Source organism: Nerophis ophidion, linkage group LG12 (assembly GCF_033978795.1).
Source record: "Nerophis ophidion isolate RoL-2023_Sa linkage group LG12, RoL_Noph_v1.0, whole genome shotgun sequence".
NCBI classification, from domain to species: Eukaryota; Metazoa; Chordata; class Actinopteri; order Syngnathiformes; family Syngnathidae; genus Nerophis; species Nerophis ophidion.
This window is the reverse complement of record NC_084622.1, coordinates 30,819,108-30,841,954: the sequence shown is the minus strand read 5'-3', so window position 1 is coordinate 30,841,954 and position 22,847 is coordinate 30,819,108. Positions and strand designations below refer to the sequence as shown.

The following is a 22,847-nucleotide window of genomic DNA, read 5'->3' as shown; positions in this document are numbered from 1 at the left end:
CCTCAAAGGGTTGCTGAAACCACATCGACATCCTCGGTCGGGCCCACATAAGGGCAAGGAAAAACTCACCCCAGTGGGACGTCGACGATGATGACTATGAGAAACTATGGAGAGGACCGAATATGTGGGCCGAAAGCAATGGATGTCGAGCGGATCTGACATGATATTGTGAAAGTCCAATCCATAGTGGATCTAACGCAGGGGTCGGGAACCTTTTATGCTGAGAGAGCCATGAAAGCCAAATATTTTAAAATGTATTTCTGTGAGAGCCATATAATATTTTTTAACACTGAATATAACTAAATGCGTGCATTTTTAAGTAAGACCAACAGTTTTAGAGTATAATAAGTCTCTTATTCTTTTTAATAACATTGTTATTCTGAAGCCAACCAATTATAAATAAAATACTTCTTAATGCGACTTCTTGAACTGGTGGGGTAGAAAACGAATGAATAGATCAAAATCCATGAGAATGTTTTATATTTTCAACGTTGTTTTTAACGTACCATGAATTGATTTACGTGGACCCCAACTTAAACAAGTTGAAAAACTTATTTGGGTGTTACCATTTAGTGGTCAATTGTACGGAATATGTACTGTACTGTGCAATCTACTAATAAAAGTTTCAATCAATCAATCAAAACTGTGATTACCAACGGAATTATTAATTACTTATTGTGTTAAGCAATGTCAGCTAAGATTTATCTGAGAGCCAGATGCAGTCTTCAAAAGAGCCACATTTGAATCGAGAGCCATAGGTTCCCTACCCCTGATCTAACATAACCATGAGAATCAAGCCCAAAGTGGATCCAATATAGTAGCGAGAGTCCCATCCAAAGCGGAGCCAACAGGAAACCATCCCAAGCGGAGGCGGATCAGCAACGCAGAGATGTCCCCAACCGATACACAGGCGAGCGGTCCATCCACCTAGGTCCCGATTCTGGACGAGCGGTCCATCCTGGGTCCCGACTCTGGAAAGCCAGTACTTCATCCATGGCTACCAGACCGGACCCCGTTGTGGAGAGGGGGGGCTTAGGAGAAAAAGAAAAGAAATGGCAGTTAGCCATAGGTTTATCTATAACCCATAAAGTAGGCAGCCACGGAGCTAGTTCTCAGCGTGTGTTTATTCCAACCGGCACGTTAATACACTAACACAGAACATCCGGAATCCCATCATGCATTGCTTCAAAACCACGGCAAGTAGTAATGTCCAAAAAACGATAGTGACAGAGAATAGAACAAGGATAGACAATTCACCCCTAAACTCACTCCTTTCTTGCAAATTAAATGTCACAGATGATGCCCATACCTATGTTCCTTCAAAGGCTTTGCTACTGGCTGCAAAGCATTGCACTTTCAAATACAACAATGAGTAGAGAGGAGTGTTATGTGTGTGTATACGTGGTCCAGTCTGGAGCGAGAAGAGAACCAGCCTCGTCCTGGGTCACCTCTCTGTCGACTAGTCCGTGAGCGCCTGCAATGGACTCGCCGACCTCGCGCTGCCCTCGTCCCTCGCAGCAACTTAGTAACAATAGCACATAACTAACTCTAAATTGTCCCACACTCGCTCTCCAAATTATACAGTCACCGGGGAGAGGGTCTATATAACAAACTTAAGTCCAACGTGACTAAACCTGCCGGTCGTGAAGTCACGATGCAGCACAAAAACACAAGTGCGAGCTGCGGTTGGCTTACTGGTGGTTAGCATCAGAGGTGGGTAGTACCGCGCTACATTTACTCCGTAACATTTACTTTAGTAACTTTTGGGATAAATTGTACTTCTACGAGTAGTTTTTATGCAACGTATTTTTACTTTTACTTGAGTATATTTATAGAGAAGAACCGCTACTTTTACTCCGTTCCATTTATCTACATTTATCGCTGCTTTTTTTTATCGATCTATTAATGTTTGTTTTGGTTAAAGACAGAGCTTCAAAGTAGAATCTACGCATGCCTGCGTTTCACCAATCACATGCAGTCACTGGTGACGGTGGACCAATCAAACAGAGCCAGGCGGTCACATGACCGTGATACGTAAAACCCGACTTAAACATGTTGACAAACTTATTCGGGTGTTACCATTTAGTGGTCAATTGTACGGAATATGTACTGTACTGTGCAATCTACTAATAAAAGTTTCAATCAATCAATCAAAAGTGTAAAGGAAAAAAGACACTTTTTATTTCAACCGTACTTCCCGTCAAAAGCCTGAAGACTAATCGCACAGATCCTGTCTTCACAATAAAAGCGCCGCTCCATTGCGCCTGCGTTAAAAAAAGAAGAGTCTCCGAAAGCCAGTGCAAACATGCTAGCAAGCAACGTAGTTTGCCGCCAATGTATTTCTTGTAAAGTGTATATAAACGAATATGGAAGCTGGACAAATAAGATGCCAAAAACCAACGACTTTCATGTGGTATTAGACAGAAAAGAGGAACTTTTTTTCTCCTCCATTTGAAAACGTGGACGTCTGATTCCAATCAATGCAAGTCATCAGAATCAGGTAATACACCAACTTATATTCTTGTCTTCATGAAAGATAGGAATCTATATGTTAAACATGCATGTATATTCATTAAAACACCTTCAACATGTGAACAAAAACGGATAAATAAATAAATATAAATTATATACTGTATATATAAATGCATGTATGTATATATATATATATATATATATATATATATATATATATATACACATTATATGTGTGTGTATAAATGATTTGTGTGTGTATATATAATATGTGTGTGTATAAATGATATGTGTGTGTATGTATATGTATAAATGAGGTAGATCACCTCGACTTGGTCATTTATTAAGTAATTGATAAACATTGAAAAACTTATTGGGGTGTTACCATTTAGTGGTCAATTGTATGTAATATGTACTGTACTGTACAATCTACTAATAAAAGTTTTAATCAATCAATCAATCAATCAATCAAATCAATGAATGCCTACTGAGGCTATGGTGCTGTTATTGTGGCTCAATGTGCCATTTTTTTTTAATTTTATTTTAATGTACTATTATTTAATATATATTATTGTTTTAGTTGCTTAAGAGATATTCCTGGCCCTGAATTTGCTTATTGCTATTTTTTATGTTTTTGTGCATTATTTGTTGCCGTAATCAGGTTACTCATCAGTTACTCAGTACTTGAGTAGTTTTTTCACAACATACTTTTTACTTTTACTTAAATAAATATTTGGATGACTACTCCTTACTTTTACTTGAGTAATACATCTCTAAAGTAACAGTACTCTTACTTTAGTACAATTTCTGGCTACTCTACCCACCTCTGGTTAGCATGCACTTCACGTATACTGGCAACGTGAAGCGCCCAAACGTCCTATACTTCAATACTAGTGCAACTGATACACGGTCACTTACAACACTCTGTAATAATAATCTTACTGTGGTTCTTTCTTCGATCTGCAATCGTGGTAAACTGTCTTCCATGTAGTACTACCGACGCTGCACTGCCTGTTAGTGCCGGAGCTCTTTTAACAGTATTTTTTACCAGTCGGCGGAAACGGAACTGCCCGTAACCGTGGCAACTGAAGCCATAGCAACTGTTAAACAACTTAAATATACACATTTCAGCTTTCCCATATGACACAAATTAAATATAAATAAATAAAAATAATAATAACAATAATCCCATGACATAAATTATTGCCTAACTGTAGAACTTGAAGGAACAATTACACAAACATGCAAACCTTCAGAACATCACCCTTGCTCCTCATGGGTTAGCGTCTTGCATGGCAGCTCCCCCCATCAGTGTGTGAATGTGTGTGTGAATGGGTAAATGTGGAAGTAGTGTCAAAGCGCTTTGAGTACCTTGAAGGTAGAAAAGCGCTATACAACTACAACCCATTTAATTAGTTTCCTCAGTTCCCAAACGTTTATTGAGTGTTGTTAAAAGAAAAGGTGATGTAACACAGTGGTAAACATGCCCTTTCCCAACTACTTTGGCACGTGTTGCAGTAATGAAATTCTAAGTTAATTATTATTTGCAAAAAAAAAAGTATATGAGTTTGAACATCAAATATCTTGTCTTTGTAGTGCATTCAATTGAATATGGCTTGAAAAGGATTAGCAAATCATTGTATACCGTTTATATTTACATCCAACACAATTTCCCAACTCATATGGAAATGGGGTTTTATATATATATATATGTGTATATATATATACATATATATATATATATATATATATATATATATATATATATATATATATATATATATATATATATATATATATGTGTGTGTATACATACATATATATATATACATATATATATATATATGTATACATACATATATATATATATATATATATATATATATATATATATAATAAATACTTTAATTTCAGTGAAGAAATACATATATATATATATATATATATATATATATATATATAAGAAATACTTAATATGGCAGTGAATTTTAGCTATAAGCGGTAGTAAATGAATGGATGTATAGCTATATATATACTCCTCCGCCTTAAACACCCCCTTCCCCCATCCCCTGAAATTGGAGGTGTCAAGGTTGACAAGTATGGGATAAAGGCATGTAAAACTATTATTTTGATGACTTAAATGGCTGTTATATCACCCTGGTGTATGGTTACATCAAGACGGATGTGGTAAACATTACGGGCAAAAGGGATATATGAAATACCTGCCATTTCTGGACTTTTCAGCTCTTCCATCTCCTCTTCCATAGCTTGTGTTCCCTCATGACTTTTCAGCATTTCCCCATGCGGAGAAAGACAAAATAGAATAATAGCGACTTACGTCTTTTTCTTTTGTTTTTGATTGCCAGGTCTGTTTTTATTTCTCTGTTTTTCCGCAGGTTCCTATTCAGTCTTGTGCCCCTCAAAGGTGCTCCTGATTTTTCAGGCTTGCATTTGGTTTGAGTCTAATTCATTTTTTTCATTCAAACCCTTCTTTTTCAAAGTCAAAATCATTCAAATGAACCACACTCTTTTCACTTTTTGTCGGTCCCATTTTGACTGGAGAGATCCAAAGTTTCCTCATATTCCCATCATTTGCAAATGTATGCAGGCTGTTGCACTTAGTGCAAAGATGCAGAGAGACCTGCTGTGAAATGGTAATTGCAGTACGTTTCCTCCTGTCTCTCTTCTCCTCTGCGAGCTGGCCTCTCCTCAAATCAGCCTCTACAATACCCCGTCTAATCGCTTGACGCCAGACATTTCGCCTGTAACTCCCAGCTGTCTAGAGGAATAGTACACGCCTTTAGATCTCTCTTGGATGCGTCCTTGAACCGGAGGGAGGGGTGACCAACACGTCTGGAACCAGCAGCCAGTTGTCCATACATAATGTCCATCCTCTATCCGCCGAACATGTTCATAATATCCATAGTTCATGCTGTGGATATTAGCCCGCTGAAGTCACTACCTACCTTACCTGCAGTCATCATTTTTATATCCAGAACTATGAAATAAGTGCCAATGTTGTCAGCTAGAGAGGCCCATTAACGAAAAAAAAAAGACACATTTAGATGTTCATCATTATCATGGAAAAGTGCTCTAAAATGTTCACGTGTTCCTCCAGGCCTCTGCCAAACCAACCTGACACCTGTACTACATTGCGTCAAAGTTGCCGAGAAGGCACAGAAGTCGGAACAAGAGCTCGCCCACGCTGTCCAAGGAGTGCTCTCTCAGCCAGGAAACAGGTCTGTGCCTAATTTCCATCTTGTGCTTAGCAAAGCAAGTAACATGAGAAAGTACAGATAAGCATCATCTGGCAGATATTCAAACAGAGTTGTAGAAAACAAGCATTTCTTTTCAACAGTTGCCTCCATTCTCTACATTTTGTTAAAATTGTATAGTAGAATTTGAACACATATGGCTGTTAATCCCTCAGTGGGGGGTTTGCGTATCAAAGTGCAACCAATCAGTGAAATGATTATGTTGCTCAGGCACCCACTTATGGGAGCATATCTCAGGTCGGTTCCCACGTAATTCAAACCATGGCATTGCCAAATTTGTTACTGGTTTTATGCAGAGGATGGTAGAGTAGCCAAAAATTGTACTCAAGTAAGAATACTGTTACTTTGGAGATTTATTACTCAAGTAAAAGTAAGGAGTAGTCACCCAAATATTTACTTGAGTAAAAGTAAAAAGTATGTTGTGAAAAAACTACGCAAGTACTGAGTAACTGATGTGGAACCTGTTCGTTTAATGATGACGGCAACAAGTAATGCACAAAAACATAAAAATAGCAATGAACAAATTCAGAGCCAGGAATATCTCTTAAGCAACTAAAACAATAATATATATTAAATAATATATATTTGGTATTGTATTGAAAAAAAATTGATAAATTAATTTTTCCTTTGCCACTTCATTATACTATTGGCTACGTTTTATAGTCATAAACGTACGTTTCTCAATACCCGACCTGTTTTTTGTGCCTTTAAAAAGATTTAGAACTCTACATTAAAACACTCTGCCTCTAACAACCAAAAAGCTGTGAAAATAATGATGCTGTGTTCAAAATGTAAGTTATTCAAATTATCTCAGTAAATAACTTAAATTTTGAACACAGCATCATTATTTTCATTGCTTTTTATAAATGTTGAAATTTATAAATAAAGGTTTATAAAAAAAAAAGTGTGCAGTTAATCATGTGACCGCCTGGCTCTGTTTGATTGGTGAAACAGAGTCAAACGTCACCAGTGACTGCATTTGATTGGTGAAAACCAGAGTCAAACGTCACCAGTGATTGTATTTAATTGGTGAAACGCAGGCATCTGATAGATCCTACTTTGAAGGTCTGTCTGATAAAACAAAACAAAGCGTGCATTAACAGATCGATAAAAACCGGTAGCGAGTAGCAAGCTGAGTGTAGATAAATGGAGCGGAGTAAAAGTAGCGTTTCTTCTCTATAAAAATACTCAAGTAAAAGTAAAAGTATGTTGCATTAAAACTACTCTTAGAAGTACAATTCATCCCAAAAGTTACTCAAGTAGATGTAACAGAGTAAATGTAACGCGTTACTACCCACCCCTGGTTTAATGTTTCAGATATACACTACTTCTGAACCAAATCTGAACACAGCGGGCAGTGGCGGGCCGTGTGTTTCCCACCTGGGCCTTCAGTGATGTCCGACTTAAATAATTATCTCTCAAAATACCATCATCTGTATCACCACATGACTGTTGCTGGAGAAATACTATACAGAAACACATTTACGCACTACTGGGCATTGGATCAATTAAAACATATCTTATGTGGTACTGTCACAATTAAAATTGCAAAAAACATATTAAACATGAAAAAATAAAGTAATACAATATTTAAACTTACAATTTGTAGAGCCCATTAGAGATTTTGGGGTTGGCCGACATGGTCTCACGAGAAGTGGTTTCTCTTTAAATATCCTTCTTGAAAATGACCTTGCAAATATATGTGTATTCTTGTCTAATCATAAAAGATGCAGACAAGGCGTGTTGGCTGAGTTCTTAAAGTTTACTCAAAGTGCTCATCAAAATCATCCAGCTGCTAAATGGGGCTACTGTGCATGCTCTTCACTACTGTGAAATGCTGGGTAATGGAGTTCTTATGTTACGTAGCTCATAACATCACAATATATATCTGCCTTAGGCCAGCTAGAAGGCCTTCTGGCAAAAACTCGTGATCTGATTGGCTATCGCAACTCTCTGTCAAATGTTTGTGCCCATTCATTGACAGTTCACAGACACCCGCATTGTTGATTCTGAAGGCCCCGGGCAGATTTGGTACAGCATGGCAACAAAAGCTTGCTGGATTCTGATTGGATAAAAACTCTATAAAATAAAAACAGCGCTGGAAGGAGTGTAATATGATATGAAGAGAAAATATGACAAAATTTAGATATTTAGGGGGAGTAAATAAAAAAACACTTTTATTTTTAATTATGATCATTATTTCTGGTTATGTTAGGCCAGCAGAGGAGGCCTTGTTGGCACACCACTGACTGCGGGACAATTACAGGCATTGGCATTTTGCAGTAGTGGATGCAGCCAGATTATAATTGGAGCAACAAAATGTAAATAGAAAAAAACACGAGCAAGAGATACAAAAAATAGACAGTTTGAGAATGTATTAAAACTGTATTTAAACTCTTACAGGCTGTCTGCTGAAAGCAATGAATGTTTACTGCCTGAACCTCCGCATTTGCTAATTGAGTTTTTCACTATTTCGGATATTTCCTGACCCCAAATCTCGACTACAAAAACCATTGGCTTGAACGGTGTCGGGCATGAGGTATGAAAGACAAATGATTGCCGCCAGAAAGTCAATGTAACGGTACAGTGGAGAAGGAGACGGCACAGAGGCAGGGACGTCGTTTAGCTTGCAGCGTGTTTATTAATATGCAAGAATCAAGTGTGTGACTAATCCAAATATATATGGTGTGACTATGTGAAGAGATTATATGTAGAGTGTTACCGGGTGGTTTTGAAGGTGCGTGTTGAGATCGGTGTGGAAGTCCATAAAGGGCAAGGCAGGTTCAGAGGTTCGGGGACAGGCAGGTGGTCAGGGGCTGGAGCTAGGCGTCGTTGTCCGGGGGCAGGCGTGAGGTAGAGATCTGGGAAGGCAGCAGGAAGTCCAGATGGGATCCGGGGAGATGAGACACAAAACTCGAAACCAGGGAATGACGAAGAGCTTCTGGATGACGACACAAGACAAGACACAATGAGCACAATGAAGGGGAAACACATAGGCAAGGAAGTTAGAGACGCGAAAGGCTTACTGTACTGGTACAAGTAGCTACGTTTTGGCACTGGAACGCAGTACACTCCGGCTTAAGAAGGCAGGGAAGATCTCATCAGCGACAGGTTTTTTGATTGTTGAGTGAGTTCAGCCAGAAGCAGAGGCGCAGCCACTGCAGGAGAGAAACACCGTTGGATGTGTCCCGAGGCGCCCTAGCGGAGCGCACAGCAGAGTGACAGGCGGCAGGTGTTTGAACCGTAATAGTCAAACCTAAAATCATTGCTAACAAACAAACTTTAAAGCAATGCCCCGCCGGAAAACTACACAACTTTCTGGAAACAGAGAAACGCAAATGGCAATAAAAATTGCGAATTCTATGGAAGGAATTAAATTGTATAGCGTCTTCTGAGACGTAATGGTGGATGCGATTTGCCGATTCTCACCATGAGGTGTCAAAAAAGATGAATGATTATTTGAGGTATTGCAGTACCACAGATGGAGATTGTTGACTCAAGTAAAGAGATAATAAATAACATGTCACTAAATCATGGAAAACTAAAAGGTATTGTAGTAAGATCAATTCAAACCAAAAGACAAATCTACTCTCAGATATTGAAATCAATTCTTATTGAAAAGCAAAAGAAGCCTTTTGAGGATTTAAAAAAAGACCACCGAGGAGCAACAAAAGGAACCCAACAATCCCCAGAGTATCTTATATGGTCTGAGAAATGACAACAACATAATCCATGCTGTCATGAAGGATCCGAAAAAGGAAGACACTTGACTGCGTCAAACTCTCAAGATTGAGAATGGAAAGGAACAGATCATAGAGCGAATGAAGTGTCGACAAGATAGCACACACACAAATGATGTAAGATAAACAGCAACAGGTGGCCAACTGTCTGCAATCGAAGGAAGTGGAAGTGGATGTCAATTCCACTGCACAGAAGAAAGTACCGCACCACACCTGTGATCTTGATCAGGTTTCTCCTGTATGAAATACAGAATGGCACTGCTGAAACAGGAAAGAAAGCTGAAAATCAAATGAATGTGCATCTGTCAAAGTACAACTCAAACAAAGCATAGGACTTAAGGAACCAGGTTGAATCTCAGGACACTTGGAGAGTTAACTGCAACATTTACATACATTTTTAAACAAAGAATCGGAAGAAGCCAAAATCAATTAATTACACAGTAAAACTATACATTTTAATTGGCCATTTGTGATGACCAACGCAAGGCAATAATCATGTTGTCTGGTCAGCATCTTACAAACCCCGTTTCCATATGAGTTGGGAAATTGTGTTAGATAAAAATATAAATGGAATACAATGATTTGCAAATCATTTTCAACCCATATTCAATTGAATGCACCACAAAGACAAGATATTTGATGTTCCAACTTATAAACTTTAAATGTTTTTTGCAAATAATAATTAACTTGGAAATTCATGGCTGCAACACCTGCCAAAGTAGTTGGGAAAGGGCATGTTCACCACTGTGTTATATCACCTTTTCTTTAACAACTCTCAATAACCGTTTGGGGACTGAGGAAACTAATTTTTGAAGCTTTGAAAGTGGAATTCTTTCCCATTCTTGTTTTATGTAGAGCTTCAGTCGTTCAAAAGTCCGGGGTCTCCGCTGTCGTATTTTACGCTTCATAATGCACCACACATTTTCGATGGGATAATGGTCTGGACTGCAGGCGGGCCAGGAAAGTACGAAGCCATGCTGTTGTAACACGTGCTGAATGTGTCTTGGCATTGTCTTGCTGAAATAAGCAGGGGGGTCCATGAAAAAGACGGCGCTTAAATGGCAGCATATGTTGTTCCAAAACCTGTATGTACCTTGTGTAAGTTACCCATGCCTTGGGCACTAATGCACCCCCAAACCATCACAGATGCTGGCTTTTGAACTTTGCGTCAATGACAGTCTGGATGGTTCGCTTCCCCTTTGGTCCGGATGACACAATGTCGAATAGTTACAAAAACAATTTGAAATGTGGACTCATCAGACCACAGAACACTTTTCCACTTTGCATCAGTTCATCTTAGATGATCTTGGGCCCAGAGACGCTGGCGGCGTTTCTGGATGTTGTTGATAAATGGCTTTCGCTTTGCATAGTAGAGCTTTAACTTGCACTTACAGATGTAGCGATGGACTGTATTTAGTAACAGTGGTTTTCTGAAGTGTTCCTGAGCGCATGTGGTGATATCCTTTATAGATTGATGTCGGTTTTTGATACAGTGCCGTCTGAGGGATCGAAGGTCATGGTCATTCAATGTTGGTTTCTGGCCATGCCGCTTACGTGGAGTGATTTCTCCAGATTCTCTGAACCTTTTGATGATAATATGGACCGTAGATGTTGAAATCCCTAAATTTCTTGCAATTGCACTTTGACAAACGTTGTTCTTAAACTGTTTGACTATTTGCTCACACAGTTGTGGACAAAGCGGTGTACCTCGCCCCATCCTTTCTTGTGAAAGACTGAGCATTTTTTGGGAAGCTGTTTTTATACCCAATCATGGCACCCACCTGTTCCCAATTAGCCTGCACACCTGTGGGATGTTCCAAATAAGTGTTTGATGAGAATTCCTCAACTTTATCAGTATTTATTGCCACCTTTCCCAACCTATTTGTCACATATTGTAGGCATCAAATTCTAAAGTTGATGATTATTTGCAAAAAAAAAAGTTTATCAGTTTGAACATCAAATATGTTGTCTTTGTAGCATATTCAACTGAATATGGGTTGAAAATTATTTTCAAATCATTGCATTCCGTTTATATTTACATCTAAAACAATTTCCCAACTCATATGGAAATGCTGAAAGGTACAGTACATACACGTTTTGGAACAACATATGTTTATTTCAGCTAGACAATGCCAAGTCACATTCAGCACGTGTTACAACCGCGTGGCTTTGTAAAAAAAAGTGTGCGGGTACTTTCCTGGCCCGCCTGCAGTCCAGACCTGTTCCCCATCCAAAATGTGTGGTGCATTATGAAGCGTAAAATACGACAGCGGAGACCCCGGACTGTTGAACGACTGAAGCTCTACATAAAACAAGAATGGGAAAGAATTCCACTTTCAAAGCTTAAACAATTAGTTTCCTCAGTTCCCAAACATTTATTGAGTGTTGTGAAAAGAAAAAGTGATGTAACACAGTGGTGAACGTGCCCTTTCCCAACTACTTTGGCACGTGTTGCTACCATGAAATTATAAGTTAATTACTATTTGCAAAAAAATAATAAAGTTTATGAGTTTGAACATCAAATATCTTGTTTTTGTAGTGCATTCAATTAAATTTGGGTTGAAAAGGATTTGCAAATCATTGTATTCTGTTTTTATTTACCTCTAACACAATTTCCCAACTCATACGGAAACAGGGTTTGTAGACACAATAACATTTAAAATCTTTATGTTCATTTTGTCAAAAATGGGAGCAAAAAAGCGTGTTGTGTTTATATTTCTGTTGAGTGTATTTAATATGCGAGGAATTTTGATTTTTCTGAACGTAACAAGCAAAAGACAATTGATGACATCATAGATACAATGTACAGCGTGAGTCTATGTCGGAAATTTAACACGGGTAGAATAATGGACCACTGTTCTACGATAATTGATAATATATTCACTAAGGATGTTGTTCATACAGTGTTCCGTCTGTTAATTAATGACATTAGTGATCATCTATCTACTCAGCTGTACAATCCATAATTGTTACTACAGTAGGGGATTCATATAAGTATATATTATATACTGTATACATATATATATATACAATGTGTGTGTGTGTGTGTATATATATATATATATATATATATATCTATATATATAGATATATATATCTATATATATATCTATATCTATACATATAGATATATATATTTATCTATATATATTTATATATATATATATCTATAGATATAGATATATACATATATATCTATATATATATCAATATCTATAGATATACATATATCTATCTATCTATCTATTTATCTATATATATATATATATATATATAGATATATATATATCTATATATATATACATATATATATATATACATATCTATATATCGATAGATAGATAGATATATATATCGATATATATATCTATATCTATATATATATATATATATATATAGATAGATATAGATATATATATCGATATATATATCTATATCTATATCTATATATATATTGTGGTACCCTGATTCTCACCAAGACACAGGATTGGTTTTGCAGCAAGCCAAAAAGGGTATTTATTATACAAGTCTTTTTTTGTGTAAGAATCAAACTTAAAGTGATCAAACATAAATATCTCCCGTCCGGGGCTCTCAGTCCTTCACACAACACACGTCTTTAAATGTTATAGGTAATTGCCTATAAAACAGTAGAGACACAACATAAGTAAAACATTTCACTTGTATTGTCCATAGTGGTGAAATAGTGGATGTCTCAACTTACCGCCTGATGCACCTGCCTTGACACAGAGGAGAGCCAGACCTGAATGAAGCAGAGTTAAGAAAGGTTTGTAGCTGGGTCCCACCTTGCCGCACAGCTGGTGGCACTTCAGGCTGATTGAGAAGGTACAGGGGAATGTACCGCTCCTCTGTACTCTGCCTCCATTTCCTGGCTCCTCCCCTGTGAGGTGCTTACCTGTCAGGCGGTGGTTGAGTGAGACACAACATATCCCCCCCCCCTAAGCTTGCCGGTCGGTCCGGGAGCTTCTTTGTCCTCTTCATAGAGCCGGGACATGGCGTCTGCATGTGGGATCGCCTTCCCAGGTCGATATTCCACTGTGAAATTATTATTTTGTAGCTCAAGGAACCAGAGTGTGACGCGGTCGTTTCGGTCCTTATTTGTGGACATCCACTTCAAGGGTGCGTGGTCTGGCACCAAGGTGAAGGTCCTATCCCATATGTAGTAGCGGAGGTGGTGTATGGCCCACTTGACTGCTAAGCACACCTTTTCCACTGTGACATAATTTTGCTCATGGCTCTGAAGCTTCCTTCTAATAAATGTCACCGGGTGCTCATCTCCGTCCACGAGCTGGGCAAGTACGGCTCCAATGCCCATGCCTGAGGCGTCAGTGTGGAGGATGAACGGCTGGCTGAAGTCGGGGACTTTCAACACAGGTTTTTCACACAGGGCTTTCTTCAACATCTGGAAGGCAGTCTCAGCCTCAGCCGTCCAGATGACATGGGGCAGTTTGTTCCTCGTCAGTTCAAACAGCGGTGTTGCAATCGTGGAGACATTTTTAATAAACTTTTGATAATATGACACCAGGCCAATAAATGATTTCACTTGCTTTTTCCCTGATGCGCTCCACTTTGCAGGCCTGCGGTTTCACGCAGCCTCTTCCTATCGTGTAGCCGACATAATCCGTCTCCGTCAGACCCACTCGGCACTTCTTAGCATTGACCGTCAGCCCAGCACGCCTAAGGGCTCCTAGAACTGCGTCGAGATGCTGGAGATGGAGGGACCAGCTACTATGGATCACAATGTCGTCCAGGTAGGAGGCTGGGCATTCTTGGTGGGGCCGTAGAATTCTGTCCATCATCCTTTGGAAGGTTGTCGGGGCCTCATGGATCCCGAACGGCAAGATGGTATAATGGAATAGCCCCTCTGGTGTGGAGAAGGCCGTTTTAAGTTTCGCCCTTTCCATCAATGGCACCTGCAAGTAGCCTTTGGTGAAGTCCAGGGTGCTGACGAAGCGAGCAGGGCCGAGCCGCTCTATCAGCTCATCTACTCTGGGCGTGGGCATCACACAGTGATATCTCATTTAATTTGCGAAAGTCATTACAAAATCTCAGAGACCCATTTCGTTTTGGCACAATAACAATCGGGCTGGACCATGGAATATGGGATTCCTCTATTACTCCAAGTTCTAACATTTTCTTTACCTCTTTTTTTATAGCCGCCTGCCGGGCTTCTGGGATTCGGTAGGGCCTTTGTCTTATCACTTTTCCGGGTGGGGTCTCAATGTCATGTTTGATCGCCTGGGTCCTTCCTGGCAGTTCCGAGAGGCGGTCCTAGTTCCGTCCCAGAAGTTCTTTCACCTCCTGCTTTTGTGACGGGGAGAGGTCCTCTCCTATAGGTACCGGGAGAGTGGTCTGGGGAAAGTGTGCAGTTAAAAACGCAGCAGATGGCAACAGCTCTGCCGCATGCCATTTTTTAATAATATTTACATGGTAAATTTGGTGGCCTTCTGTCGTCCTGGCTGAATTACCTTGTAGTTGACGGGCCCCATTCTCTCAATTACCTCGTAAGGCCCCTGCCATCTGGCCAAAAACTTGCATTCGCTGGACGGAACTAATACCAGCACTTTTTCCCCAACCTGGAACTCTCGGAGTGTGGCACCTCTGTTATATGTTCTTGCCTGTTCTCTTTGGGCTTTTTCCATATGTTCTCTTACCATTGGGCGGATTTTGCAGTTGGGCGACATGGTCGATCACACTGTGGTGTGGCGAGGGTTGGTTCTCCCAGGTCTCTTTCGCAATATCCAGCACACCTTGGGGACGTCGGCCATAAACTAGCTCAAAGGGAGAGAAGCCAGTGGACGCCTGGAGCACCTCTCTGATGGCAAAAAGGACATATGGAATTAGGTAATCCCAGTCTGTCCCGTCTTCGTCGGCTACTTTTTTAAGCATCTTTTCTAGCGTACAGTTGAAACCTTCCACCAGGCCATCTGTCTGAAGGTGATATACAGAGGTTTGTATGCGTTTTACTTTCAACCATTTGTACAGCAGGGTTAGTACTTGTGACATAAAACATGTGCCCTGGTCCATTAAAATCTCATCTGCGATCCCCACTCGGCTAAACATCATAAACAGTTTGTGTGCGATAGCTTTGGCTGAGACTGTGCGTAATAGTACAGCCTCAGGATATCGGGTGGCATAGTCTACTATTACCAGTATGTAGCGATGTCCTCTTTCGGACTTCGGGAGTGGTCCAACGATGTCCATTACAAGACGTGAGAACGGGGTGCCGATGATGGGGAGCGGTACAAGGGGTTTCGATACGTGGGTCTTGGTGCAGTCTTTTGGCATTCGGGACAGCCCTTGCAGAAGTCTTCTATGGCTCGTTTCACACCGGGCCAATAGAAGCGGGTTATTAAGCGGTCATATGTCTTTTGTACACCAAGGTGAGCTCCCAGTTGATGAGCGTGGGCAAGATAAAGCACTCGGGAGATATGAGACTTACAGTAGGGAACAGCAATTGCTCAAGTATGTCCCCGCCTTTAGTTAACACCCCTCTATAAAGAAGGCCCTTTTAAATTAAAAAATACGGTGAATTATGTGCACTCACCCCTTCACTTTTTTGTCCGTCAATTTCCACAACTTGCTGGCTGGCCTGGCTGAGGTTCTGGTCATTCGACTGGGCAGCGGCAAACTCGCCTGTTTTAGGGTTGCTGCTCTCTTCTGGCACCGGGAACTCCACAAAGGGTCCCCTTCCTCTTCTACCTTCTCCTTTCTGTTCTCCCGTCGCTCCTCCTCAGCTGAGCTGTCACTCAGTGGGGCCTCTGACGAGGGCCTAAACGCGGGGCAGGCCGCAAGCGGTCTCATACTTTTTTATCCATTGTGGTGGCGGCGACACTTTGGTGGAATGGCAGCTGGAATGAAACTCGGGGTCCAGTAACGGCCAAAGAGTACGCAATCGGACCCAATAAGCAGTGGAACAGGCAGGTTTGGTACCACTCCAGCTGGTACCAGTGCCTCACCTCGGGGTGTCTTAATGCGTATGTGGCTCACCGGATACTGGCGGACATCTCCATGTACGCACGTCACTGGAACGGTGTCTTTGCTGAGGGGTGCGGCCAAGTCAGCGTGTACCGAGGTCACAGCGCTCCCACTGTCCAGCAATACATGTGCATCAGTCCCTCTGATCTTTACTGGAAGGCTGGCATGTTATCCTCGTCCACTCCCCGTGCGGAGGCATGGTTTGTCTGCATCTGAGCTGGGGGCTGTGGCCATGGAGACATCACGGTCGCGTTCCGGGCACGCCCAAGACATGTGGTTCCGGGTGTCCACACACGTAACATTTCCGCTGTGGGGGCCGACTGGGCCTCTCAGGGGCAGCGCCCCAAGGTCGGGGTAAGGACAGCGCTGGCGGTGGCGCTTTTCGGCGGTCGCTGCCGAGCCTCTCTTCCCCGGTGGCTCTCAGCGTTTCCATGCTCACTTGGTGGTTCTCTAATGAGGCCTGCTCCACAGTTGGAGGGCTAACTTGTGCGGCATATTTTCGGGCATCAGGCGGCAAGGCTCGGATACAGCGGTCTATCACTAGTCGGTCTAAAGAGGGGGGGTTGACTTCGCTCGTTAGCCAGCTGTGTGTTATGCGGAGCAGTTTGGCTACCTGCTGACATGGAGGCTAGGTGGGCTGGAAGATCCAGTTGTGATATCCTTGGGCCATGGCAGGCAGACTGCACCCTTGGCTGGAGAGAATGGCTTTCTTTAGTCTCCTGAAGTCTCGAGCATCCGCCAATGCCAGGTCGCTGCACACACCTTGGGCTTCTCTAGTGAGGAAAGGTGCCAGTGTGGATCCCCATTCTTCTACCGGCTACTTGTCCCGCGCCACAGTGCGCTCGAACAACTCCAAGTAGGCTTCCACATCATTCTCTCCCGATAATTTAGTTAGGACCTCACCGGGTGCCCGTGTAATAGCCACATCTTTAGCAATTTTTTTACTAACTTTTTAAATACACCAATGGTGCAACTGGACACATCCTCAGTGATGTAACCTAGGATCACAGGGGGTTTCGGGTCTTTCAAGAATCAGACCCCCTCCCCTAGGCGACCCAGCCAGGGTTGATCAGGCCCCAGCCTGTGTCCAGGTAGCGCTACTGCCCTACATGCCACGCCTCTCCCCTCCTGATCCACAGCCACCTTGATGCCACTTCTGCTGCATCTGTGACTAACTTCATGGCCCTTTGCTGGCTGGCCCCTGTGATGCCAAGCATTCTGTAGGCCCTGCAGAGAGATTTGCCCACAAACCCTCGACACCCCACTTCAACCGGCCGGCACATCGCTCGCCACCCATTGCTCCGACACTCCTCCACAAGCTGAGAGTACTTTGCACTCTTCCTCTCATTGGCCTCCTCCATACGGTCCTCCCAAGGCACTGTGAGCTCCAAGAGGATTACCTGCTTGGAGGCCACTGAGGTGAGCACAATATCTGGCCTTAGTGTTGTTTTAGCAACCACGTCAGGGAACTTCAACTGCTTTCCCAGATCAACTGACAGCTCCCAGTCGCGTGCTGTTGCCAACAGGCCAGATGAGGTGTTCCGGGCAGCCGGTGTTGACTTCTCCCCAGCTCTGATGAAAGCAGTACTCTTCACTGGGCGGAGGCTCTTGCTGTGACTGACTCCCCTGCAGATGGCATCAGCTATGGCCTTCAGGACCTGGTCATGTCGCCAGCGGTACCGCCCTTCACCCAGGGCTTTTGGACAACAGCTTAGGATGTGCTCCAAGGTTCCTCTCCTCTGGCAGAGGGGGCACCCTGGTGTCTCCACCTTTCCCCAGGTGAAGAGGTTGGATGGACTTGGCAGCACATCGTAGACCGCCTGGATCAAGAACTTTATTCGATGGGGTTCGGCTTTCCAGAGCTCGGTCCATGTGACCTTACGCTCTGATACTTGTTCCCATCTCGTCCAGGCGCCCTGTTGCCGCATTCCCGCCATCTGGCAGGCTCGCCTTTCCTCAACTCCTGCTCGCACTTCCTCGAGGATCAGTGACCTCTTCTCTTTCCCCTGCGCCTTATCATAGCGAGGTGTTCTTCTGCTACCTAAGCCAGATCTCCCCTGCGCCACTGTTCCCACCAAAACCTTTTGCCGTAGCCTTGCCTCTGCAACATCCACAGCCTCGACAGCTCTCCACTTCCGCCCCGTCCTGACTTCAATCCCAGCCTGTGCAACCTTTGGGTCACTGGACTCCCGATACTGTAGGAGCTCCCTGGACCGTGTCACCATGAACTCCTCGCTCAGGCTGCTGATGGGGAGCTTCAGTTTGTTGTTATGCCCGTATAGAGCAATGCTGCTCAGGCTTCGCGGCAGTCCTAGCCACCTGCGCAGGAACCTACTGACCCTCATCTCAAAGCCTTCCACCGTTGAAATGGGGACTTCGTACACCATGAGGGGCCAGAGGATCCGAGGGAGAATCCCGTGCTGGTAAATCCAGGCCTTGAACTTGCCAGGAAGGCCAGACTTATCCACCACGGTCAGCCAGGTCTCCAGGTCTTGGTTGGTCGATCTTGTGGAGGCTGCGTCTCTCAGGCTGCAATTAAACACCTTTCCCAAGCTCTTCACAGGTTCCTCGGTGAGTGATGGTATTTTGGTGGTGCCAAGTGAGAAGCAGAACTTGCCAGTAACCTTTCCTTTCTTTAGCACTAGGACCCTCGACTTGGCCGGCTTGAAGTTCATGCGAGCCCAGGAAATCACCTCCTGAAGGCCATTCAAGATCCACCTGCAACCTGGGACGGATGTAGTGGTCATTGTCAGGTCGTCCATGAAGGCTCGGATGGGTGGCTGCCGGACTCCAGACCTGGAGAGGGGACCTCTGCACTGAACTTCCGCAGACTTCACCAGCATGTTCATGGCGAGCGCAAAGAGGATGACTGAGATCGTACAGCCAGTGATGATCCCCTTTTCAAGCCTGTGCCAGTCGGAGGTTGTTTTTCCGGAGGAGACTCTTAGATGGAAGTTGGCATAGTAGTCCAGAATGAGGTCTCTGAACTTCTTTGGAATGTGATGCCGATTCAGTGCCTCTTCGACCAGCTTGTGGGGTATGGATCCATAGGCATTTTCGAGGTCCAGCCACAGAACAGCCAGGTCCCCCTTATTCTCCCTGGCTTCCCTGATGAGCTGAGTGACCACGCCTGTGTGCTCCAGACATCCAGATACCTCTGGGATCCCTCCTTTCTGGACCGATGTATCAATGTAGGAGTTCTTCAGGAGGTAGTCTGTCAGTCGCCTGGCCATGAGGCTGAAGAAGATCTTCCCTTCAACACTCAGCAACGAGATGGTTCGGAACTGATTGATGTTCTTAGACTTCTCCTCCTTTGGGATCCACACACCCTCTGCCTGTCTCCACTGGTCTGCTACCTTGCCCCTCCTCCAGATCACCTTCAAGATTCTCCAGAGTCTGTGGAGTAGTCTTGGACAGTTCTTATAGACCTTATAAGGTACTCAACTGGGCCCTGGAGCAGAGCTCGTCCTTGCCCTGCGGACCACCTCCTGGATTTCCTTCCAGCCGGGCTCTTTCCCATCGAAGTCAAGCGTTGGTGTTGGTGGATTGATCAAGGACCTGCAGGGGCCTAGGTCTTGTTCTCTGCATCCATCGCTGTAAATTTGCTTGAGGTGGTGGTCGACCTCAGCTTTGGAGCAGGCCAGTCTACCGCTTCGCTTCTGTCCTAGCAGCTGTTTTGTGACTCCAAAGGGATTCGCCAGAAAGGCAGCTCTCCTCCTGGACCTTTCCTTCCTCCTCCTCCTATGCCACTCCGCTCTCCTCAAGGTTATTAGCTTCTTGCGGATTATACAACGTAGTTCCGCAAGAGGCCCCCTATCCTCTTCACGTGCAACCTTGAACTGCTGTCTTAAACACTTCAGTTCCTGCCTGAGCTGATGGATTTTACTCGCTCTATTGTTCATGATGTAGGGGGGCTTCGCTGCCCGCTTCTCCTCAAGTCCAAACCTCTCTGCAGCGAGGCTGATGATGATCGTGGTCATCGTCTTGAGGCGTCGATCAGCGTCCCCTTTGGCTGTTGTTTCCAAGATGGTATCAGCATCTTCATCAAACTGGAGCCACTCTTTCTCCTTGCTAGCTTGGGGCCACTTTACCCGACGATGTTCTGATGTCCTGTGTGCTTCTGGTGGTTGCATCACCTGGAGGCTCCGGGCACTGTGGGGTGACTCCGGGCCTGGCTCCTCCTGCGTCTCACCAGGCGTAGTTCCTGTGCGCTGTGATTCTACCACCTTCTGCATACACTTCATCCTGGCCTGGTGGATCCGCAGGCCATGTCGGTTCTTGCATACCTTCCCACATATGCATTCCATAGTCGTCGTCGTTTTACCATTGCCATGTGTCGTCAACCTTTGATCCGTCCAGTGGGATTCTCTTCCGCCCCCCCTCTCGGGAATCCTCTTGTACTGCATCTTGAAGTTCAGCTTGGCTTTTTAACAGAGCACTTAGGGCTTCTGTGTGTGACATCATCAGAGGTTGACGTGAATCAGTGTGCCCGCATTCTCCACCATATATATATATATATTCTCACCAAGACACAGGATTGGTTTTGCAGCAAGCCAAAAAGGGTATTTATTAAGTCCAAGACTAAATCTGACCAATTTAAGTATTATTATTATTATTATTCTGTGTCGTGTTTGTGTCTCCTTTCAATTGCTCTGTTTATTGCAGTTCTGAGTGTTGCTGGGTCAGGTATGGTTTTGGAATTGGATTGCATTGTTATGGTATTGCTGTGTATTGTTTTGTTGGATTGATTAAAACAAATAAAAAAATAAAATACATATAAAAGAATAGTTTAAAAAAAAAATGAGAATCGATTCTGAATCGAACAACGTGAGAATCGCGATTCGTATTCGAATCCATTTTTTACCACACCCCTAGTAGATATTCTGTGGCAGGTCCTTAGGATTTCCTATGTGAGGCGACTTTTAAATGACTTCTAGGTAGCTTCATTCTGCACTTAATGTTCATCAACCAGCATTAAAAATTAAATAATCCCCATCTGTGCTCCAGCCCCGCATCTTCTCAAAATATTGATTTACCATGAATTGATTAACGTTGACCCCGACGTAAACCAATCGGTACCTGTCCGCGGACTGATTGGTGAAGAAATAAAAAAAAAGGAGTTTTTTTTTGTTTTTGTTTTTTTAAATTATTAAATCAACATAAAACACACAATATATACATTATAAATCACTATAGATCAATACAGTCTGCAGGGAAACAGTCCCTAAGCACACATGATTGTATTTCTTTATGAAGAAAAAAAAAAAGAAACCACCCGCCCCCCTGGTCCGTGGGACAAATTTTCAAGCGTTGACCGGTCCGCAGCTACAAAAAGGTTGGGGACCACTGGTGTAAACAACAGGAACAGTTATATCCACTGACATGCGTGTGAAAAGTAATAATAAAAAAATATATACTTAAACTTTAACTGTACCATCTCACTAAACTGTACACTTATTTTTCATATTTCATGCTGTTCCACAATACATTTAGACATACTGCAGAAGTGAACTACTGAACTTCACGATATTAGTAATACCACCATCTGTCTTCCTTGTAATTAAATATTTAGCAAATGAAGCTTGAAAGCCTTGCGTTGTCAATGGCAACAACTTGTTGGATAATGTGGCTCTCATCCAACTGCTTGGCAACTGAAGTGTCATCAAATGATGACATTTCAAAGCTGAAATGACAACGTTTACGCAACAAACATACGTAAAATGTCCCTTTTGTTGTTTGACGGGACAGATGACCATCATTCATCTTGATAAAATGTTACATTGTTCTTGATATACTGTAGTTTAAATCCTAAACGTTGTTCAAAAAACAGTAAACATAAATCAATAATAATAGTTACATTTTAAAGGAAGGACAGCATGTGTCCACCTCACACATAAAGTGTGTCACCTTTGGATCGTGCAAAATCCGAATTGAATTGAGCCAGGCGTGAATTCAGGTACATAGTTTTAATTTTATCAATACTCAAAATACAAAAAAAAAGGCAAACCAAGGACGCGCTCTGTGGCGGGTAAAAATCTATACTATAACTTAGAACAAAAACAGCACAATGGCAATACTATCTACAAACAAACAAAAGATACTATCAAAGACATAAATACAAACAAAAACTTACTTGGCGTGGATGAATCAAAAAGCATGGCATGAAGTATGTAAGGCAATGAAAGTTAGAACGGCATGGGTAAGGAAAGTTGGTGTTCCCAGACTGATGGACAGAAAGAAATTGACTTAAATAGTGGCTGTGAATAATTAGGAACAGGTGCGGGACTGAGGGCATGGGCGTGACTAGGAGGGCAAGGTGAAAAGCAATGAGTTGTCATGGTAACAAAACAAACCAGGAAATGAA

The 22,847-nt window shown here is 42.7% G+C and overlaps 1 protein-coding gene across 3 annotated transcripts in view; it reads left to right on the top strand.

Moving 5' to 3' along the window:
* Positions 1-22,847, top strand: part of trhr2 (thyrotropin releasing hormone receptor 2) — a 72,784-nt gene that overhangs the window by 32,289 nt on the left and 17,648 nt on the right. For all 3 annotated transcript variants that reach the window (XM_061917351.1, XM_061917350.1, XM_061917352.1), the window contains exon 5: positions 5,591-5,711. In XM_061917351.1, the coding sequence (XP_061773335.1) occupies positions 5,591-5,711 (121 nt within the window). The remainder of the gene's footprint in view (positions 1-5,590; positions 5,712-22,847) is intronic.